This window comes from Pygocentrus nattereri, chromosome 8, assembly GCF_015220715.1.
Source record: "Pygocentrus nattereri isolate fPygNat1 chromosome 8, fPygNat1.pri, whole genome shotgun sequence".
Taxonomy (NCBI): domain Eukaryota; kingdom Metazoa; phylum Chordata; class Actinopteri; order Characiformes; family Serrasalmidae; genus Pygocentrus; species Pygocentrus nattereri.
Window position 1 is genome coordinate 4,123,894 of NC_051218.1, and position 18,499 is coordinate 4,142,392.

The 18,499-nt window shown below is 41.3% G+C and overlaps 1 protein-coding gene across 1 annotated transcript in view; it reads left to right on the plus strand.

Annotated features, from left to right (window-relative positions):
- The first annotated feature begins 3,827 nt into the window (after positions 1-3,827).
- ndrg4 (NDRG family member 4) overlaps positions 3,828-18,499 on the plus strand; it is a 71,906-nt gene continuing 57,234 nt past the window's right edge. The window contains 2 exon segments of the mRNA XM_037540683.1: positions 3,828-3,985; positions 7,228-7,301. Of these exon segments, the coding sequence (XP_037396580.1) occupies positions 7,228-7,301 (74 nt within the window). The 5' untranslated portion in view covers positions 3,828-3,985.

The window sequence follows — 18,499 nt, forward strand, 5'->3', positions numbered from 1 at the left end:
AGAATGTTTTGAGTTGAGGTTAGGTTTAAGATTAAGGCCAAGGTGAGGGTTAGGAATAGGTTTTTGGTTAAGGTTAAGGTTAAGATTAGGGCCAGGGTGAGGGTTAGGATTAGGTTTTTGGTTAAGGTTAAGGTTTAGATTAGGATTAGGGCCAGGGTGAGGATTAGGATTAGGTTTTTGGTTAAGGCTAAGATTAGGATTAGGGCCAGGGTGAGGATTAGGAATAGGTTTTGGGTTGAGGTTAAGGTTAGGGTTAGGGCCAGGGTGAGGGTTAGGATTAAGTTTTGGGTTGAGGTTAAGGTTAAGATTAGGATTAGGGCCAGGGTGAGGGTTAGGATTAGGTTTTGGGTTGAATTTAATGTTCGGATTAGGATTAGGGCCAGGGTGAGGATTAGATTTTGGGTATGGTCTGTAAGGTTAGGTTTTGTGTAATGGGACAAACAGATTAACAAAAGATCTACTTAATGTAAGTAATGTATCAACAGAACATCTACAAGATATTATATTTACTTCAGTGTATTCAGCTCCTTCCTAGCTGCTGCTTCACTGATATTGTTATTAATCTGTTAAGAGTTTATTAATCATCTACCAAGTAACACTCCAAATAGTGTTACCATATATCAGTCGTTGTTTGGTGGTATATCTACCTGTTAGATGTTGGTGGATCGTCTTCATTGGTAGAGGCTGCCTGGAGACTTGCTGCAGATGAGTGTTGCCTCTCCACATGCTGTTTGATCTGCTCCTTTCGTCCAGCCATGCGGCGGTGTTTGAAATGGGTCACCTCTGAATGCAGAGATGGTGCAGACAGAGCTCCCACACTCACACAGCCTTCAGGGATTAACTCTCAGACTGAAGGAGAAAGCCTTTGTTCTGCTTTAATTGCTGCTGAAGAAGGAGGATGGCTGAGGAGCCATACTTATGGTAAAAACAACATCACAGACAATTAAACAACAGCATTCACTGCAGATGATACGTGTGTGTGTGTGTGTGTGTGTGTGTGTGTGCGCGTGTGTGTGTGCTTGCATTTGTGCTTAAACAAAAAACAAATCTGCTGCAGTTGAACATTGATAATTTGATTGCTTTACACAGGCAGGTGACTGTAGTATTAGGAGTCTTGCCCAAGGACTCTAATTGGTTTAGTGTAGGTTGCATATCCAGGTGGTGATTGAACTCCAGTTTATAGCGCAGAAGGAAGAAGGCTTACCCACTACACTAAACCAACAATCACCTATGACTTTCTCTTTCGCTGTTTCTGCCAGCAGTTTGTCAAAATTTAGATTCTGTATCTCAAAATATTCACTCAGTCCTAATCTCTTATTTTTACCCCTACCCCTTGTTTTTGAGTGCCACCTTGCCCCACAGAACTGAGTTTCAAGGAAATGGGACACCGTCAAATAAAAAAGAGCATCACTTCATTTACAGCTACTAGCACAACTCTGTAGGCGACCTTGCCCGTCTGCAGTAATAACCCCTAGTTCTTCAGCGATATGAAGCTGAAGTCAGTTATTCGCCAGCTTCTTGTTTCAATTTTCCCATTCCACCTTAAATGATGCAGCAGTTACATTCTGCTGCTTCAAGCATCAAAACGTGCACCATTTAAGGTGGAACAAGACATTTAGCTAGCTAGCTACTGAGTCATTAGCATACTACTAATGATATTCTTATGCTTGTTGTGAAGAAAAGGATCATAAAACATGGAAATGGCGTTAAACCAAGATAATCCAATGGTTATCATAATTTAACTGAGTCACTATGTCAAAACAATGATCTTGTAATAATGGCATATCCCAAAATAATTACTTACTTCCTTGACATTTAATAATTCATCATTAAATAATTGAATTATCTCAAATGCACAAGAAAATAAGCCATTATTTTGAGATGCAAAGTCAATATTTTGGGACAGTTAGCTACTATTTCAAAATATCAAGCCAGTATTTCAAGATAATGTCATTATTTTCAGATATTAATTACATTTTAATTACAGAAAAGATACCTCATTATTTGAAGACAGTAAGTCAATAATTTGATATACTGCTGCGAGAAAAACAGAAGGTTTTCTGCTCTTCCTGGCAGGGACGGGGTTTCATACTTTGTCAATTTGAATGGCAAAAAGAAATCAATCGGTTTAAGATTAAGATAAGACTGTCTCTCAGCTCTGCTCTGACGAAGAAACAGCAACTCAGAATGTTTATTGATTAAAGCTCAGCCCTAAAGCTCCTGTCTGCGCCAGGTGTAGCAGAGTGGAGGCTGAGAGTGAGATAAAGTGTTAATACACTCTGTCCCAGGGCTGGATCTGCCTGTGGGTTACTCAGTAAATCGTTCTGCTGCAGCTGAGAACTTCTGTGATATGAGGACAGTGAGAAAAGCAGGACTGAACTACAGGGCAAACAAAGTGCTCCTGACTTTGTTCAGCTCCATCTGAAACTGAAAGAGTAAACGCCTTTGGTTCTGTAGGTGAAGATTAAGGTTAGGTTTAAGGTCAAGCTTAGAAAACTCTTGATGACACATAGATGCTTACAGATTACTGCTGGAACAAAACCTCCCACATATCTCCTAAAAGGTAACTTTACAGGAGTAGGAAAAAACGAGGAAAAACAACTCCAACTCATTCTGGGCCACAATGATAAAACAACAGATATTTCTATGGTTTTGTTCAGACAGCAGCAATGTTTATATATATATGTGTGTGTGTGTGTGTGTAGGTGTGTGTGTGTGTGTGTGTGTGAGAGTATATGTGTGTGTACGTGTGTGTGTGTGTGTGTGTGTGTGAGAGTATATATGTGTGTGTACGTGTGTGTGTGTGTGTGTGTATATATGTGTGTGTACGTGTGTGTGTGTGTGTGTGTGAGAGTATATATGTGTGTGTGTGTGTGTGTGTGTGTGTGTGTGAGAGAGTATATATATGTATGTGTGTGTGTGTGTGTGTGTGTGTGTGTGTGTGTGTGTGAGAGAGTATATATATGTATGTGTGTGTGTGTGTGTGTGTGTGTGTGTGTGTGTGTGTGTGTGTGTGTGTGTGTGTGTGTGTGTGAGAGAGAGAGAGAGAGAGAGACTGATGGTAAATGACCTCAGGTCAGCTGATAGACTGCTGGACTCATTCTCACCTTTCAGTAAGCCTGTTTTCTGTGTCCTGCTGTAATGAAGGCGTCTGTACTGAACCTGCTGTTTCTGCAGATCCTGCTTTTCTTCATTTCTCTCTTCTCTCTGTCTGCATTCGTTCTCTTTCATCAACTCCCTTATATTCTCTCATAATATATTTTACCTCTCTCTCTCTTCTCTTCCTCTCTCTCGTATTGTACATTTTAACTCGCTCTCTTTCTCTCTCTCCTCATTCTTCCCACTCTTTTCTCTCTCTTCTCTTTTGATCTCTTTTACCAGCTCCCTTATATTCTCTTATCATCTCTCTCTCTCTCTCATCCCCTCTCTTTTTCTTATTATATATATCAACTTGCTCTCTTCCTTTTCTTCTCAATCTGCCCACTCTTCTTTCTTTCTCTCCTGTCTGGCTTTCTTTCTTTGTCTCTCTCTCGCTCTCCTTTTTCTCTCCTCTCATTTTCTCTTTGTCCCCCCCCCCACCCACCCACTCTCTTTCATTATCTATGTCATCTTCTTGTATATACGTGTATATTTCTCTTTCCCACCCTCCTCTCTGCCCCCTCTCCCTTTTCTTTTCTCTCTCTCTCTCTCTCTCTCTCTCTCTCTCTCCTCTCTCTTTGCCCCCCCCCCCCTTTGCTGTACCCTCATGCTGCATCGTCTAGGATGACACGTGCTCTCTGTTTATTACTGAGGAGGGAGGGAGAGCGAGAGAGGGAGGGAGGGAGGAACAGAACAGAGAGACCGAGTTCAGATAGCACATCCCTCATAGGCTAGACAGCATCTCTCCAGCACACAGAGCCAGACACAGAAGGAGGAGAGAAAGAAAGAAGCGAAAAAACACTCCGAAATCCATTCGGCAGCAGCAGCAGACGCCCAAAGCCTTCAGGTAGGACACACTAATGTTCAGTTCTTCAAGTTCTTCTGTGAATATACTGTATACGTGAAGTTTAATCAGCTAATGTACAGACATCCAGCCTGTGCATGTGAGTGTGTTGTGAGCTTGGGCTGATGTTCTGTTGGACCGCAGATGAAATGTCCTGTTCTAGTCACTATGTTGCAATGTAGAAGCTAAATATGTTGTTATAGGATCTTATACTTTCAATACATGACGCATTTTGGTCCAGATTAACTGAAAGCCTCCACGGAGACCTTCACACCTATAAAGCCATACACGCTCATAAACAACACTGAGGCTGGCAGAGTGGTCCAGATTCCACCCACTACACTACGCTATACTATGCAATGCTACACCACAGCAGCCTCTGCATTGGCAGGTGGCTGTAGGTCGTCAGGTTGAATTTATTGACCTGCAAAATAACTGCGGCAGGCCACCGGGTGGGTGCCAAACCCGCCCATCAAGTGGCACCCTGGGAACTTGCCATTAAGGCGTTAGGGCCGGAGCTTTAACAGGTGTCTTAGGCACTCTGCTGGATTAACGGTCTCTGCTTGTGTACGCGTGCTTGGGGTATATTTTTAGAGGCTCTGTAATAACTGATAAGAACGGCTCTCAGTCTTGTTCTCTCCAGCTACCTAATCGCTAGCGGCACTTCATATAATAATTGAGGCCTGGGGTGGGTGGGGGGGGGTTGGGGCAGGTTGAGGTCTGTGGAACTTTCCGCTGGTGTTATGGTTCAAAGTGAGGCTCAAATTAATCGCATGGTCACTTTCAATTGGTCGGAGCTCTTAGAAATTGAATTATGAAGGCAGCAGCCCCTCCCAGCGCTCCCTCGCTCACCCGCTGTGAAACATGGGGGAGGAAAACGATAACAATAACAAAACTGCAGTGACCAGGCCAGCAGCGTCAGCGCCACCAAAACAGCATAACAGCAGTGGGCAGTTTGTCTAGATTTTTAATGGTTTTTTTTTCAGGTTTATCTTGACTGTCATGATTATGCTGTGATAATCTTGTCATTATCTTGTGAAAGCGCTTAATAAGCTTATGAAATGTGTTGGAAATATTTCAAATGCTCTTTGTGGAAAGGCTTAGTCGGGGTGTGGTTCCAAATGAATTAAAGCTTGAGAAACGTAAGAACAGCTCAGTTAGTTTGCATGGTAGTGCGTGTAGTTTATATAGTTTTATATGCATAAGCCACAATCAAATCAATATAATCTTAAAACACTGACATTAGTAACATTTTCATTATATTACGGATTTACGGTGTGGTTTTGTGTCTAAGTACTAACAGATAAATCACATGAAGCCCCACTGCTGGACCTCCCATCTTAATAAAAATAATGTGTTAAGGCATTGGAATGGGCTTCTAGTATGTGGCCTTGACTTTGTAAGTCATGGGAACAAGATAATTCAGGGATGACCACAAATTAGTAAAGTGTAGGAATGAGGTAGTCAAGTTATGGCCACAACTTACCTATCACAACTTAATTATCTCATTGCCACACATTTCTAAATTGTGGCCACAACTTTGTTATCACAACTTAATTATCTCATTCCAATGGCTTACTAAGTCGTGGCCATGACTCAATTGTCTTGTTCCCACAACTATTATCATAACGGTCACCACTTGATTATTTTGTTGCTTTGCCTTACTAAGTCATGGCACTACTTAATTATCTCATTCTCATACATTACTAAGAGGTGGCCACAACCTAATCATCTCATTTCCATACCTTGCTAAATAGTAGTGAAGACTTAACTATCAGCACTGAATGATCTAATTCCAACTTTCTAAACTGTGCCCATGACTTAACTAAACAAATGATCTCATTCCCAAGTTCTTGTCATGACTTAATTATCTTGTTCCCACAACTATTGTTAAAACTATCTTTTGTTCTTTTGCCTTACTAAGTCATGGCACTACTTAGTTCCATGTCATGTCTCATTCCCATGCCTTGCTAAGATGTGGCTGCAACTTATGTATCTCATTCCCACACTTTACTAAGTCATGGCCATGACTTAACTACCACATTAATTATCTTGTTTACACATCCTTACTAAGCCATAACCACTTCTTAATCATCCCCCTTACTTTAATAAATTGTGGCCATGACTTATTTATCTTGTTTCCACACGTTATTTAATTGTGGCCATGATTTATTTATGTTGTTCTCTCACATTGCTAAATCAACAAATAAATAAACAGAATCAAGAACATTTTTGCTGCCATGATTCTGTTGTCTATTTATCTCATTCTCACACTTTACTAATTCAAGGCCACAACTTTATTGTCTTGTTCCCATGCCTTGCTTGACCATGGCCATGATATATTTGTCTTGTTTCCCATGCCTTACTAAGCTGTAACCATGCATTATTTCGTTGATGGGGATGTCACCAGTGGGAATCCGTAATATCTTGAGCAGCATCCTAATTGTTTTTCAGCAGCTCGTTCAGCTTTAATCAATACAGTCCGGTCAGAAAAGTCCGGCGTGTGCGTCTGTGAGTTCTGAGCCCTTCCTTATGTTTGCATTTCTGTTATGGTTTATAATTCCTCAAGCATGTCAAGCCGGCTGTCATAGTGACGATGCACAGCAAGCCTTTTACCCCGTGCACATTCAGTCTGCCCACTAGTCGTCTTTGTCGGCGGATCGCCTGGCAGTTTAGCTCGTCCTCAATCCTCAACTGCCTGACATGTTTCAGCGCTGGAGGTGGATTTGCATCAGATACCGTGTCCTAATTCTGTACAGGGTGGATTGGATTGGAAAGGATATTAAATAATGTAAATCGTACAGTTCGCCAATGAATATTGATACGACTGTCGAGATAGCTGTCATCTGGATGTCTCCAGCTACAAACGCTGCGACTGCTCAGATGCAGCTCCCACTCCGGGTTACATAACAATGCAACAGACGCCGTCTTGCCAAGTTTTTTTGGCCTCGGAGTGATAAATCTCACAGGCTAGAATCCTCTCTGTTAGATTTGGACTGAAGAAAGTCAGACTAATCTTGTCTGCTCATGTATACTTTAGTATCACACTGCAGCCTTGCTTTTGCCTCTTTTCTTCCCTCAGCAGAGAACCGTGGAGATATCAGTGGATCAGTGGAGGGGAAATCTGCTTGTTTTGCATCCACAGTTCAGTCTTTAGTCAAAAATGTTTTAGAATCCATAAATATAAATGCTCTTTCTGTCTATCCTCAGTGCAAACTTCAACGGTTCTTGTTTTGTACTGCTAGATGGGGCCCGGATTGTTCTGGAACTTCCCCTCCAAGACTAGCTGCACGGTTTCGCAGACCCTGCTGCAGACAATGTACGTAGTTCTGTTTTGCAACCGTAGCTCGTAGTTTTTTTTTTCTCGTCTGGCATTCAGTCCATCCTTTCATACTTTTTTTTGTCCGTCTTTTTTCTCGTAAGTTCCATCGGCCTAACAGCTGTGTCTGCCCACGTCATGGCCACACCTTGAGTTGTTGACCAATCATAGATCAGTGTTGCATGCAAGCAACCAGTCATTACACAGCACTGGACCATGTTCATAAGCTGTAGCCCAGTGGATATTGCTTGGTCTGCCATTACTTGCTGCGTGAGAATGTATGCACAAATCCAGGCTGAGCTCATTTTGAAAGGTTCATCGGTTCTATAACACATGCACCTCGTAAGGATCCGAAGGAATGGTTTGGCGGAAAAATTAAACCTACACACTTTCGCACTTTCTCCGGATGTAAGATCAGGTAAGAGGAGTTCGGTGTCCATATTTTGCTCCTCTAGTTTAGTGCTTGAGCTATGAGGTTAAAGTAGTTAACACACATTAGATGCCAATAGTCACCTAAATGTTTTCAGCAAAGACATCCCTGAAATTTCTCTTGACCTGCTGAAACAGCATCCAGGTGTCCATTAAGGATATTATATATATATATACTCACCGGCCACTTTATTAAGTACACCTGCTCAATTGCTTTTATGATGCATTTAGGCATGTAGAGGTGGTCAAGACAACTTGCTGAAGTTCAGACCGAGCATCAGAACGGGGAAGAAAGGGGATTTAAGGGACTTTGATCGTGGTGTGGTTGTTGGTGCCAGACGGGCTGGTCTGAGTATTTCAGAAACTGCTGATCTGCTGGGATTTTCACACACAACCATCTCTACGGTTTACAGAGAATGGCCTTGTTGAAATAAGGCAGTTCTCAAGGCGAAAGGGGTCCAACCTTTAACTAGCAAGATGTACCTAATAAAGTGTCCGGTGAGTGTGTGTGTGTGTGTGTGTGTGTGTGTGTGTGTGTGTATATATATATATATATATATATATATATATATATATATATATATATACATATATATAACTATTGTTGAAACAAAACCTCGTATCTCCATTTTTGTTGTTTAAGTTTTTGACATAATTTGAAAACTGTTGTTGCCCTTTAGATTGTATGTAAATTTCATGATGAATGGACTAAAAGAAAAGAAATGGCCCAAAGTATGTATGTAAGTATTTTTTGCTTCTCCTGTAAAGTTACCATTTTGGAGATACAAGGTTTTGTTCTGATAACAGCGATATATATATATATATATATATATATATATATATATATGTATATATATATAAATAATAACGAGTATTGTAGTAATTCTTTCATTTCATTGTTAAGTTTGAGTTGAAAAAAAAAAACCCAAAATGTTAAGCTCTTGAAATTCCCAATGGAAAACTATCAAATGAGGGTGTTTGTGTGGAGTCTAATTAGATACAGCGAGATACAGTGAGTATGTGTTTATGAAAGGGAGTTGGATTCTGCGGAGGAGTCATCGGTTGTCTAAAATGTCTAATTGTATGGTTCACAGTAAGTCATGCCGTGTCCTAAACCACATTAACAAGTCTACCTTAATAAAGACCTAGATGCAGTTTGAGCATTTAGAACAAAAATTTTGGGGAGGTGTTTACAGTAAAGATTTGGGTGACTATTGACTTCTAGTGTTAGAAACATTAGCCTTGTAGCTCTAATTCTAAAGTAATTGAGCAAAATTTAGACACCAAACACATCTAGAATGATCATGAACATCTGGCGTAAGTGGAGAATTTTATACATTTGGTTTTTCGCTGAACTATTCTTAAAGAAAGGGAACCTTTAAGAAATGAGCAGCATGCTCCATGCTTCTGGAACAACACCCAACTCTGTGGTGGAGTTTTCTTGGCAGCGAAACAAAGTGCATTAGTCTTCTTGCTGACGATGCGCTTGCTTGCAGATTTCAGATTCATATCCCTAACTTTAGTACTGGATTATATTCAGAAGAAAAATGCAATAAACTGCTGCTGACACTGTTCTGGAGGTTCCTTCACACAAGCTAGACTAGATGCAGCTAGAATGATTCCTTTGTCTTGACAGCAGGAGCAGTTACTTTATGTGGGATGGCAATGATATGATGCCCTGGCTGTTTCCTGAGATTTCTGTTCATAGTGGGTGATATTAAAAAAGATAAAGAGTCTGGGTTTATAGAGGATTTAATTCTTTCCTGACAACTTGCACAGCGGAGGTAGGGACCCAGGAGATTGAGAAAGAGAGAGAGATCTTCAAACAGCTACCTTTTAAGTGGAGCCCATTAATAAAACGAAAGCAGCATTCATCTTCTAAACTGCTCGGACTGACGAGGCTTAAAATATATTCTCCACTTTTGCTTGGTGGTGAGCCTGGAAAATGGAAAACTACATATTTCAAAGCAATGAGGACCTTGAAGAAGATTTTGGCCACAAAAGTGTTAAAAGTCCCTCTCGCTTTGGCAGTGGTGAGTGAGTCCTGTGGAGAGCCACACACCGCCTCACCGTCTGCCGGCCTGGCGTGGTCCACTAGCCCTGGGCCGTTTGTGGCAGGAATCTTGTTGTGGGGCTGGAAGTGTAGTGGATTCCTCCGGAGGCACAGGGCGTCTCTGATGCCAGGGCATGACAGCCAGATAGCCCCGGCAAGCCCACAGCCCGCTACCCAGTGCCCCACCGGAGGTGTGAAGTGAGTCGTCTCAGATGTGCAATGGCAGCCTTGAGGTCATGGGTTTTTAATCAGCTCTGGCACCGAATGTCCTTGCGATCTTCCATTCCCTGGTCTACTGTAGAATCAATAGTGTTGTGTAAGTTCCTCCAGGTGTCCAGTTCCTGAACTGAGCCCAGACACAAAGATGCCAAGTTTGGCACATTGTATCATAACCTATTTGTGGCCATTGCCCTACGCTAACACTCTTAAAAATAAAGGTGCCGTAGAACCACGCTTGGTTTCATGAATAACGCTACTGTTGGAACAAAAACCTCGTATCTCCAAAATAGTAACTTTATAGGAGATGGAAAAAGATTTACTTTTAATGTAAGTCAATGGAACCAGACGTTTTTCTGGGTAATTTTGGGCCATTTCTTTTGGTTGATTGATCATGAACTTCAGCCATAATGTAAAGGACAAAAGGCATTTTTGGGGGGATTTTTACTCAGTTTTCTCCCCAGTTTAGTCGTCTCTAATTACACCCAACAGGTAGGACTCCCCCGATCACACGATACTATCAATGCTAGGAGGGTGAAGGCAGCACAGGCTTCCTCCGAGATCTGTGAAACCAGCCACTGCTTCTTTTCGAACCGCCGCTCATACAACGTTATTGGACAGCTGAATGTGCTTGGAGGAAAGTGCCAATTGTTACGTCAGCTAACAGACACCTGCACTGACTAACATCGCTTTGAGTGATGGGGGGAGAAGGGGGGCCATCCTGCCCACCCAGAGAGAGTGAGGCCAATTGTGCTCTCTAGGACTCCCGGCTACGGACGGCTGTAGCATCACCAGGGATCAAACTCGTGATCTCCTGATGACAGAGCCAACACTTAGACTGTTGCATCACTTGGGAGCCCCTGGACAAAAGGCATTTTCAAATATTGTCAAAAATTGGAAAACAGCAAAAAAGGAGATACAAGGTTTTCTTCCAAAAGCAGCGAAAGCAAAAAAAAAAAAAGGTATCTCCGATGGTAAAATGACCTTAAGTCTAATCAATTCATATCATATTTGTTGAAACTGTTAGAAGCTTATTTTGAGACACTTTTAGATGTTGTTTACTTGCCTTCAGTAATTTATCAAGTAAAATGATCTCACCAGATTGGCAGATTGTTTGTTTTAAGAAATATGCTTGAAAACAAGCAAAATGATGTGCCGATGTAGTGAAAGAATTATATTTAATAAAATAAAAAAAAAAGCTTAAATAAGTCAAAATGGCCTAGAAATAAGTTACGTCATCGTTATGTCACCTTAGAATAAGCCTACAACAATTTCAACATGAACCATATTAGATGCATCGACCTGATTTAAGAATTTTACCTGTCAGGCTAACCTGCTTTTAAAGAAAAACAACCGTAACCATTTCAATATCTGTTTAAACATGCTTAATTATATCCTAGGAGGAGCCTGTAGATTTGGGCTGTCCAGTTTAAAGACTGGAAAACCTCCTCCTGATGATGTATTTTGAAGATGAGAGGAACCACCACTGCTTTGGGTTGTATTTTTGGGGTCAGTTTTCCCTTCCGGTGCAGAAATAAGGCTAAAGTCAATGCTAGAACGTTGAATATCTTCTTGGAGCCCTATATCTACCCTTAAATTTGGCCACGTCACTCTGCTTGAGAGGATAAAACTTGTCAGTGGTGTCCATTTTATGCTGAATTGAGACACAATCGATGTTTTCTTTATGATTTTGTTCAACAATCAAAGTAAGAGTTGCACTATTACTGGCATATGATGTATTAGCCCATAGCTCAGTAGCTAGGATTCAGTCAGGATTGATTGGCACCACAGGGATTTCCAATGTTTGCATGATTTATGCTGGATTTTGTAGTGATAAATGAAAACTGATGAGGTGGAGAGATGCAGTGCTGCACTATAGAACACATCACAACAGCAGCTTATTGAGGGAACCAAAAGTGGTTCTGCTATGGCATTGCTAGCAGATGAGAGTTAACGATGCTGATGCTCCTCCCTGTTATTGTGAGTGAACACAGTCTCACAGCTTTAAATATGTACAGATTTCATTATAGCTGCATGTTTGATATGGCTTGCTTTTTTCCATTATCCATTTTTGAGCCATTACTGTGGCTGCCTGCAAGGCTATGCTACACATAGAGCCTCTATGGCAAAAACCATAGACAGAATGTGCTGCGAAACTGCTTCATCAACATCTTCCTCTTACTTTCAAGTGTTTATTTGAGTTTGACAGCACGTCGAGTTCCTAGGAACGCGCAAGTTCTTCTGGGATGGCTCTACCGTATGTGGACAGACTGTCTGTGCTTGTTTGTGTTGATTTATACCGCAGCTCCGACGGGATGTTTCCCTCTCGCCTCTGTCTGTCTTGGTAACCATCACTGAGCTCGAACTCACAAGGAGAAGAGGGTAGTTGTTTGGTGGTCTGCACTGAGTGCTGCATGTAACTCTGACCACAAATCGATGCGATTTGGCAAAGAGGCCAAGCTAGCCTCCATTTGAGCACTTCCGAGCAGCGCCCTCTGGTGGTCAATCCAGTTGCATGAATAGTTTTATTATTAGTAAATATTTTTTATTCCTTTTGTTCCGAAAGGAAATGACTTGCAAAGTAATTTAGAAATGACAACACAATTTATTTGTTCATTTGCTATTATTATGTTATAATCATTTTAATAATAATTAGAAGTAGTTGATGATCTCAAAGCATGACCCACTAACATCTAATGCTGAAGGGAAAATGAAACCATTTTTAAAGCTTTTTGCATAATGGTTGAGATGTAAGCGGTCATTCAGGGTGGCTTGAATTGTGCAGACACATTCTTCGTTCATCAAGGTACAAACAGTGGAAATATTCCCTCAAAAGGTACAGCAGTAGTTTAAAGGTCCAACTGTGCACCTTAAATCAGTTCCTCCAGGTGAAAAGTTTGTATTTGTACCTTTAGATAACCGAATGTTTTAAAACAGAGCAGTAGAGTAAAAGCCTGGAGGCGAGGCGAGGTGTGTGGAGTCAGTACAGCTTAGAACAGATCATTTCAGTGGATTATGGTTCAGTTATGTTCCCTGACTGAAGGTAATGAGATGAACCCTTGATGGTCCCACCCCAGTGACAGAGGGGAACTGAAGAGGGGCAGTGGTGATATGAACCAAGGGGCGCAATGTCTAATAAAGCCATAACCCAAATGTAGCCATTAAATTTACAATGCAAAATGACCAGTGAACCAACATGCATTGAGTTCTTTTATGTACTGTTAATGATAGTAAAATAGTGGAAAACCAGAAAAATAAGCTTTCATTGGGTTCTATTTACCTTAGGACGCATTGCATGTACCCGATATAGTGATTTTCAAACAATGATTCTCAAACAATGTCTCAGGCCCCAAGCAATGTACTTGTAAGCATTCTGTGGAATAGCCAGTGGTGGACAAAGTACACAAACCATGTACTTGAGTTAAAGTAGAGACACCCAAGGTAAAATATCACTAAAGTACTAAAGTATTCACCTTCAAATGCACTTAACCCATTTCAGCCCATCGGTCACAATTGTGACCGATATTAAAAAACACTTTTTCATCTACTTTTCTCCATCCATCCATCCATTTTCTAAGCTGCTTCTCCGTCAGGGTCACGGGTGGATGCTGGAGCCTATCCCAGCAGTCTTCGGGCGAAAGGCAGGATACACCCTGGACAGGTCGCCAGTCCATCGCAGGGCAGACAGACAGACACAGACAGTCACTCACACACTCACACCTAGGGGCAATTTAGCATGTAAATTGATGAAATAATAATGCTTGATTATTTCAAAGGGTTGCTAATAACACATGATTTGCATATTTGCATGTCTGGGAAAAATTTGCGCTTAAATGGGTTAAGTATCAAAAGTAAAAGTACTAAAAGAGTAATTCTGGCTCTGATGTCCTGTTATCATTTTTATAACCAGACTGGCTTCATGAACTCATTTCAGGTGAAAGTCCTCCAGCGTCTCTCTTGGTAAACCAGTCTTTTAATAGAACGTCATTAATTAGTGACGCTGACGTCTATTAAAATGATCAGAAGCACAAAACACTGAAGGTAAACAGTTTCCATCAGGGAGAACCGAGTGGCTCTGAAATCACTTTTTACACACAAGCAAAGTTTCAGTTTCAGATTTATTTACAACTTAGTTCCAAGTTTAAGTTGAATAAAAACTGGCTTTAAACTCAGGATCACAGATGAGCTCCTTTACTGTGTTGATCTGTAGGCGTCTGTTCATAAACATAAACCAGCCCAAACTCATTTACTATAAAATGAAATGGTGTTTGTAGAAATTCAGAAAAAAGAACGTTGGCTGAAATGAACATATGGCAGCTAAATTAGGTGATAGCTCTGGTATAAAAAGGGCAAAAACAATCAGTGGCACAAAAATGAGCAGAGCGGAAGCAGAAAACATGCTTTATTATTCAAAAGTAAAAGGGAAATCTGTTGTTTTTTTTTGTTGGATGAGTACCAGAGGCTGCCTCTTCAGAGGAGCTCAAACTACAGCTATCCGGTTGCTAACACTTGCATTTTTCTACACAAATTGAAATCGCCAGATGCTGATGAGCACTTACTGTTTACATCTGTCTACTGCCTACTGTCTGGCCCTCAGTGGACGATGTGCCAAGATGTTTATTTGTCAGAGGAATGTGTTTCCACTGCTTCTGGACCTAGCTAACATCAGCTAGACTAGTTAGCCTCATTAGCGATAAAGCTGTGCTATCTCTGCCTTGAGTCCTTGACCATGCGCACACTTTCAAGCACTCATGTTCTTGTGTACTTGCGTAATATCCTCACAAATACAAGAAAAAGTGTAACATTTCACGGCCTTGTTAAAGCCTCTACATTTTTCCATCTTCCTGCCTTGAAGTGTACCCAAATAGTTATTTCAGTATTTGAATACTGAGTTCCTAAGTGGTTAAAAGAGTACCCATCCCTATCCAGCACCCCTGCTTCCTTTCCGGGATGCCTGTTTAAATTCCACCTGTGCCTGGGGAACATCAGTTAGCTCAATAGAGTCGCCCCACAGAGTTAGCCCAGTTGAGCTGGGACATGCATAGGACTGCACTGGACGCTCCACCACCTAGGCCCTTCTGATCAGAACGACAGCCCTCTATTCCTCCTTTATTTGGCCAGGTTGAGTTCTCGTGCAAGCATGCAGAGGTAAGTGATGGGCTAGCATAGAAACCATCAGCTCCTTATTACCCTGCAGCGCTTCTGCTCTCCACCTGCTCTTTTATCTTCCCCATAAACATGATGCACATCATTATGGCCGGGATTTAAATAATTAACATTGTCCCTGCGCGCATTCGATTGTGGCTACATGAGGATAACTTTCAGAGCTTCCTCCTGTTCTCCCCAGCCCCTCGTTAGTGTTAGCATTGATACAGCTAATTAAAACCGCAGACTACAGTTAATTACGTTCCAGAGAGCGAGATTAAAAACCCAGAGCTGGGTGGCTGACAGGGACGGTGCTGTTTTGGGCCATTATTGTGTTTGTTTTGTCTGGAATACATTCAGTATGTTGACTCTGATTGTTCGTTGCCAAAGTATTAAACCAACTGTTGACGCTGACTGTTAGCACGAGGCTTTCATCAGAACCCTGTTCAACACTCACACAGATAAGGCCCAGTTTCCAGCGATTGATTGGGACTTGCTGTATTGGGTCAAGCCCCCCACATTCACCGCTAGATTGATTTTGTGTCTAACAGAATGCAGCAGTCTGCCTACCTCTAACCTCTTACACAGCCACATAATGAGCTGCCTGTCGGACTTCAGTTTACCATTAGAGCACTGAGCATTTGACCACAGACCACAGACCTGCTCTTATTCAGAGAAAAAAATGTGTTTATATATTTGAAATACAGTCCAAACTAGCATGCATTTCAGAATATATTACCATTTTAGCTAAATATACCACTGCTGTCAGAACAAAACCGTGTATCTTCATTTTTGTTGTTTTTCAGGTTTTGGCATAATTTGAAAATGCCTGTAGTCCTTTATATGTTATGTAAATTTCATGATGAATGGACCAAAAGCAATGCCCCAAAATGGCTCGGAAAAAAGTCTGGTTCCATTGACTTACATTAAAAGTAAAGACCGATGTTTTCTTGTTTGTTCTGTTCTAACAGCAGTGATGCATTTCAAATACGTTTATGTTAAAAAGTATGGGAAAATATTACATATAGAAATGTACCATAGAAAAATTAATATATGTAAATATATCTATGAAATACATTTGAAAATGTAAGAAAATACCAACAATACTTCTTTATTGCACTTTGCAGTTTGGACAGCCTTTTAAAAGAATTTTTATACCAGTCTCTTAATTTTCAGCATTATCAAATGAACCTCTAACATGGTAAAAGCAAGTCTCAGTTGGCCAGTTGAATACAGCATATGGATATACAGTTTTCTTGCTTCATAGCTTGTTGCATTTAGATTATGGATCTATGACCAGATCCATACTTAAAACCTAAGTTTATGAAAATTTTGGCATGGTGCAGAATGTTTTCAAGGGCCCAGAACTCCTACCGGCATTGGTGGTCTTAATTATCAAGATTAGACTGAGATTTTCCAAGTCAAGTCAAAGTTTATTTATATAGAACATTTTACAGCAGATGTTGTCACGAAACAGCTTTACACAAACAAAGCTATTAAAATATAGAAATGTGGAAAAACAGGTGGAGCAATGGTTCCATCCATCCATCCATCCATCCATCCATCCATCCATCCATCCATCCATCCATCCATCATCTTCCGCTTTTCTGGGGTTCGGGTCATAATGGTTATAATTAAATAAAAATGGATCACATAAAAATACAAGTGCAAATGCACCCAAGGCCACAGATCACAGTCTGAGCAAAATATTGTATCTTCATTTTTGTTTTCATTTTTTTTTTTAAAACAATTTCGAAACACCAGCTGGTGTCAGCATGGCGTCAACATTTAATGGGGGCAGTCGTGTGCTGGAGGTTAGGGAACCAGCCCTGTGACCGGAAGGTTGCCGGTTCGATCCCCTTGGCTGATAGTCCATGACTGAAGTGCCCTTGAGCAAAGCACCTAACTCCCAATCGCTCCCCAGGCGCCGTGGATAGGGCTGCCCACTGCTCCAAGTGTGCTCGCTGCACCCTAGTGTGTGCGTTCACTAGTGTGTATGTATGTGGGTGTTTCACTGCACAGGTTAAATGCAGAGGTCTAATTTCATAGTGTGCAAACACAGTGACAAATGGTTGTAAATTCTAATGATGGATGGACCAATAGAAATGATCCAAAATGACTTGGAATAAAGATACAATGTTTTTATCCAGCGATGATTTAAAACAGGTTTAAATCTGACAACTTAAAGCTCTTCAGCAGATCTCAAACACACTTCAGCTTGATGTTCTACAAGTGTAAATGCAACCATCTTTCCAAGAAATGCTTGACAACCAAAACCCCTCCCAATACAGTGACTCCTCCCCCTGCTGTTCTGCATAAGGGGAGGGCTCCACCCACTGGACCACTACCATTAAATAGAGCTCTTTCAGTTCAGCTCTTGACATGAGTTCCACCTCTTTGGTTCATGTTTACATCACCTCTTCGTTAATCACTGTCTCGCTGTAATGCACTACGCTTGACCTTGATGACTAACACGGGGCTAATTATTCTAAACAGCCGTCTTCTGTCACCACTGACTTTAAACGTCACGTCACTGTAAAGCTGGTGTAAAGAAAGAAATACTGCAAACGCAAAACTGGGATTCAGAAGGCGGCACTCATCTGTTGAATAGAACATGATAAACGAGGAACAATAGACAATTGGCTGTGGTGTCTGAGCTGATTTGCATATTATACACCATATGGCAACCGGATTTCAGTCTAACTATCCAGCAATTTAATTATCAAGTGTAAATGCATGTGGTTAAAATTGTATCACAGTCCAGAAAGTCACATGAGATAATTTTACATGGGGTCAAAAACGGTGTCATCATTTTAATGCAACCTCATACAATTTAAAGACTGACCACATGTGTCTTTACTACTCTAACCCATAACTGCGCCACTAATGTAGCTTTGACAAAGCCTCTGGTTTCTCAAGGCATCGTTGTTCACGTTAGCCAGGGCGAGGCGTATTGAAATGCAGGGAAAAGTCAATAGAGAGATGCCAGAGCGACCCAGCAGGGCCTGCCGGCACTGCTTGACGTTGTCATAGCAACACCAGCCTGGGTACCGAGCCCAATAAAAGCCTGTGGGAACGGAGGGAGGGCGTTACCGGGGTTTGATGTGATAGAGCTCCTATTTTTGGGCAAGAGGAGAACATGAGACAATAAAGACGTCTCCTCTGAGGAGCAGACAAAGTCGTAAACGTTGGTGAGTCAGTGTTAATGGCTTGGTGAGTGCTGAGTTCCGGGAAGGGAGCTGTGTGAAGCTGGTTGGGTTTGATGAATACTTGTTCAGCAGTCCATTATGAAGTCTTTTATGAGAGAGAATGACTGCACTTCAGGAAATCAAGCACAAACTCACTGAGTGGACAC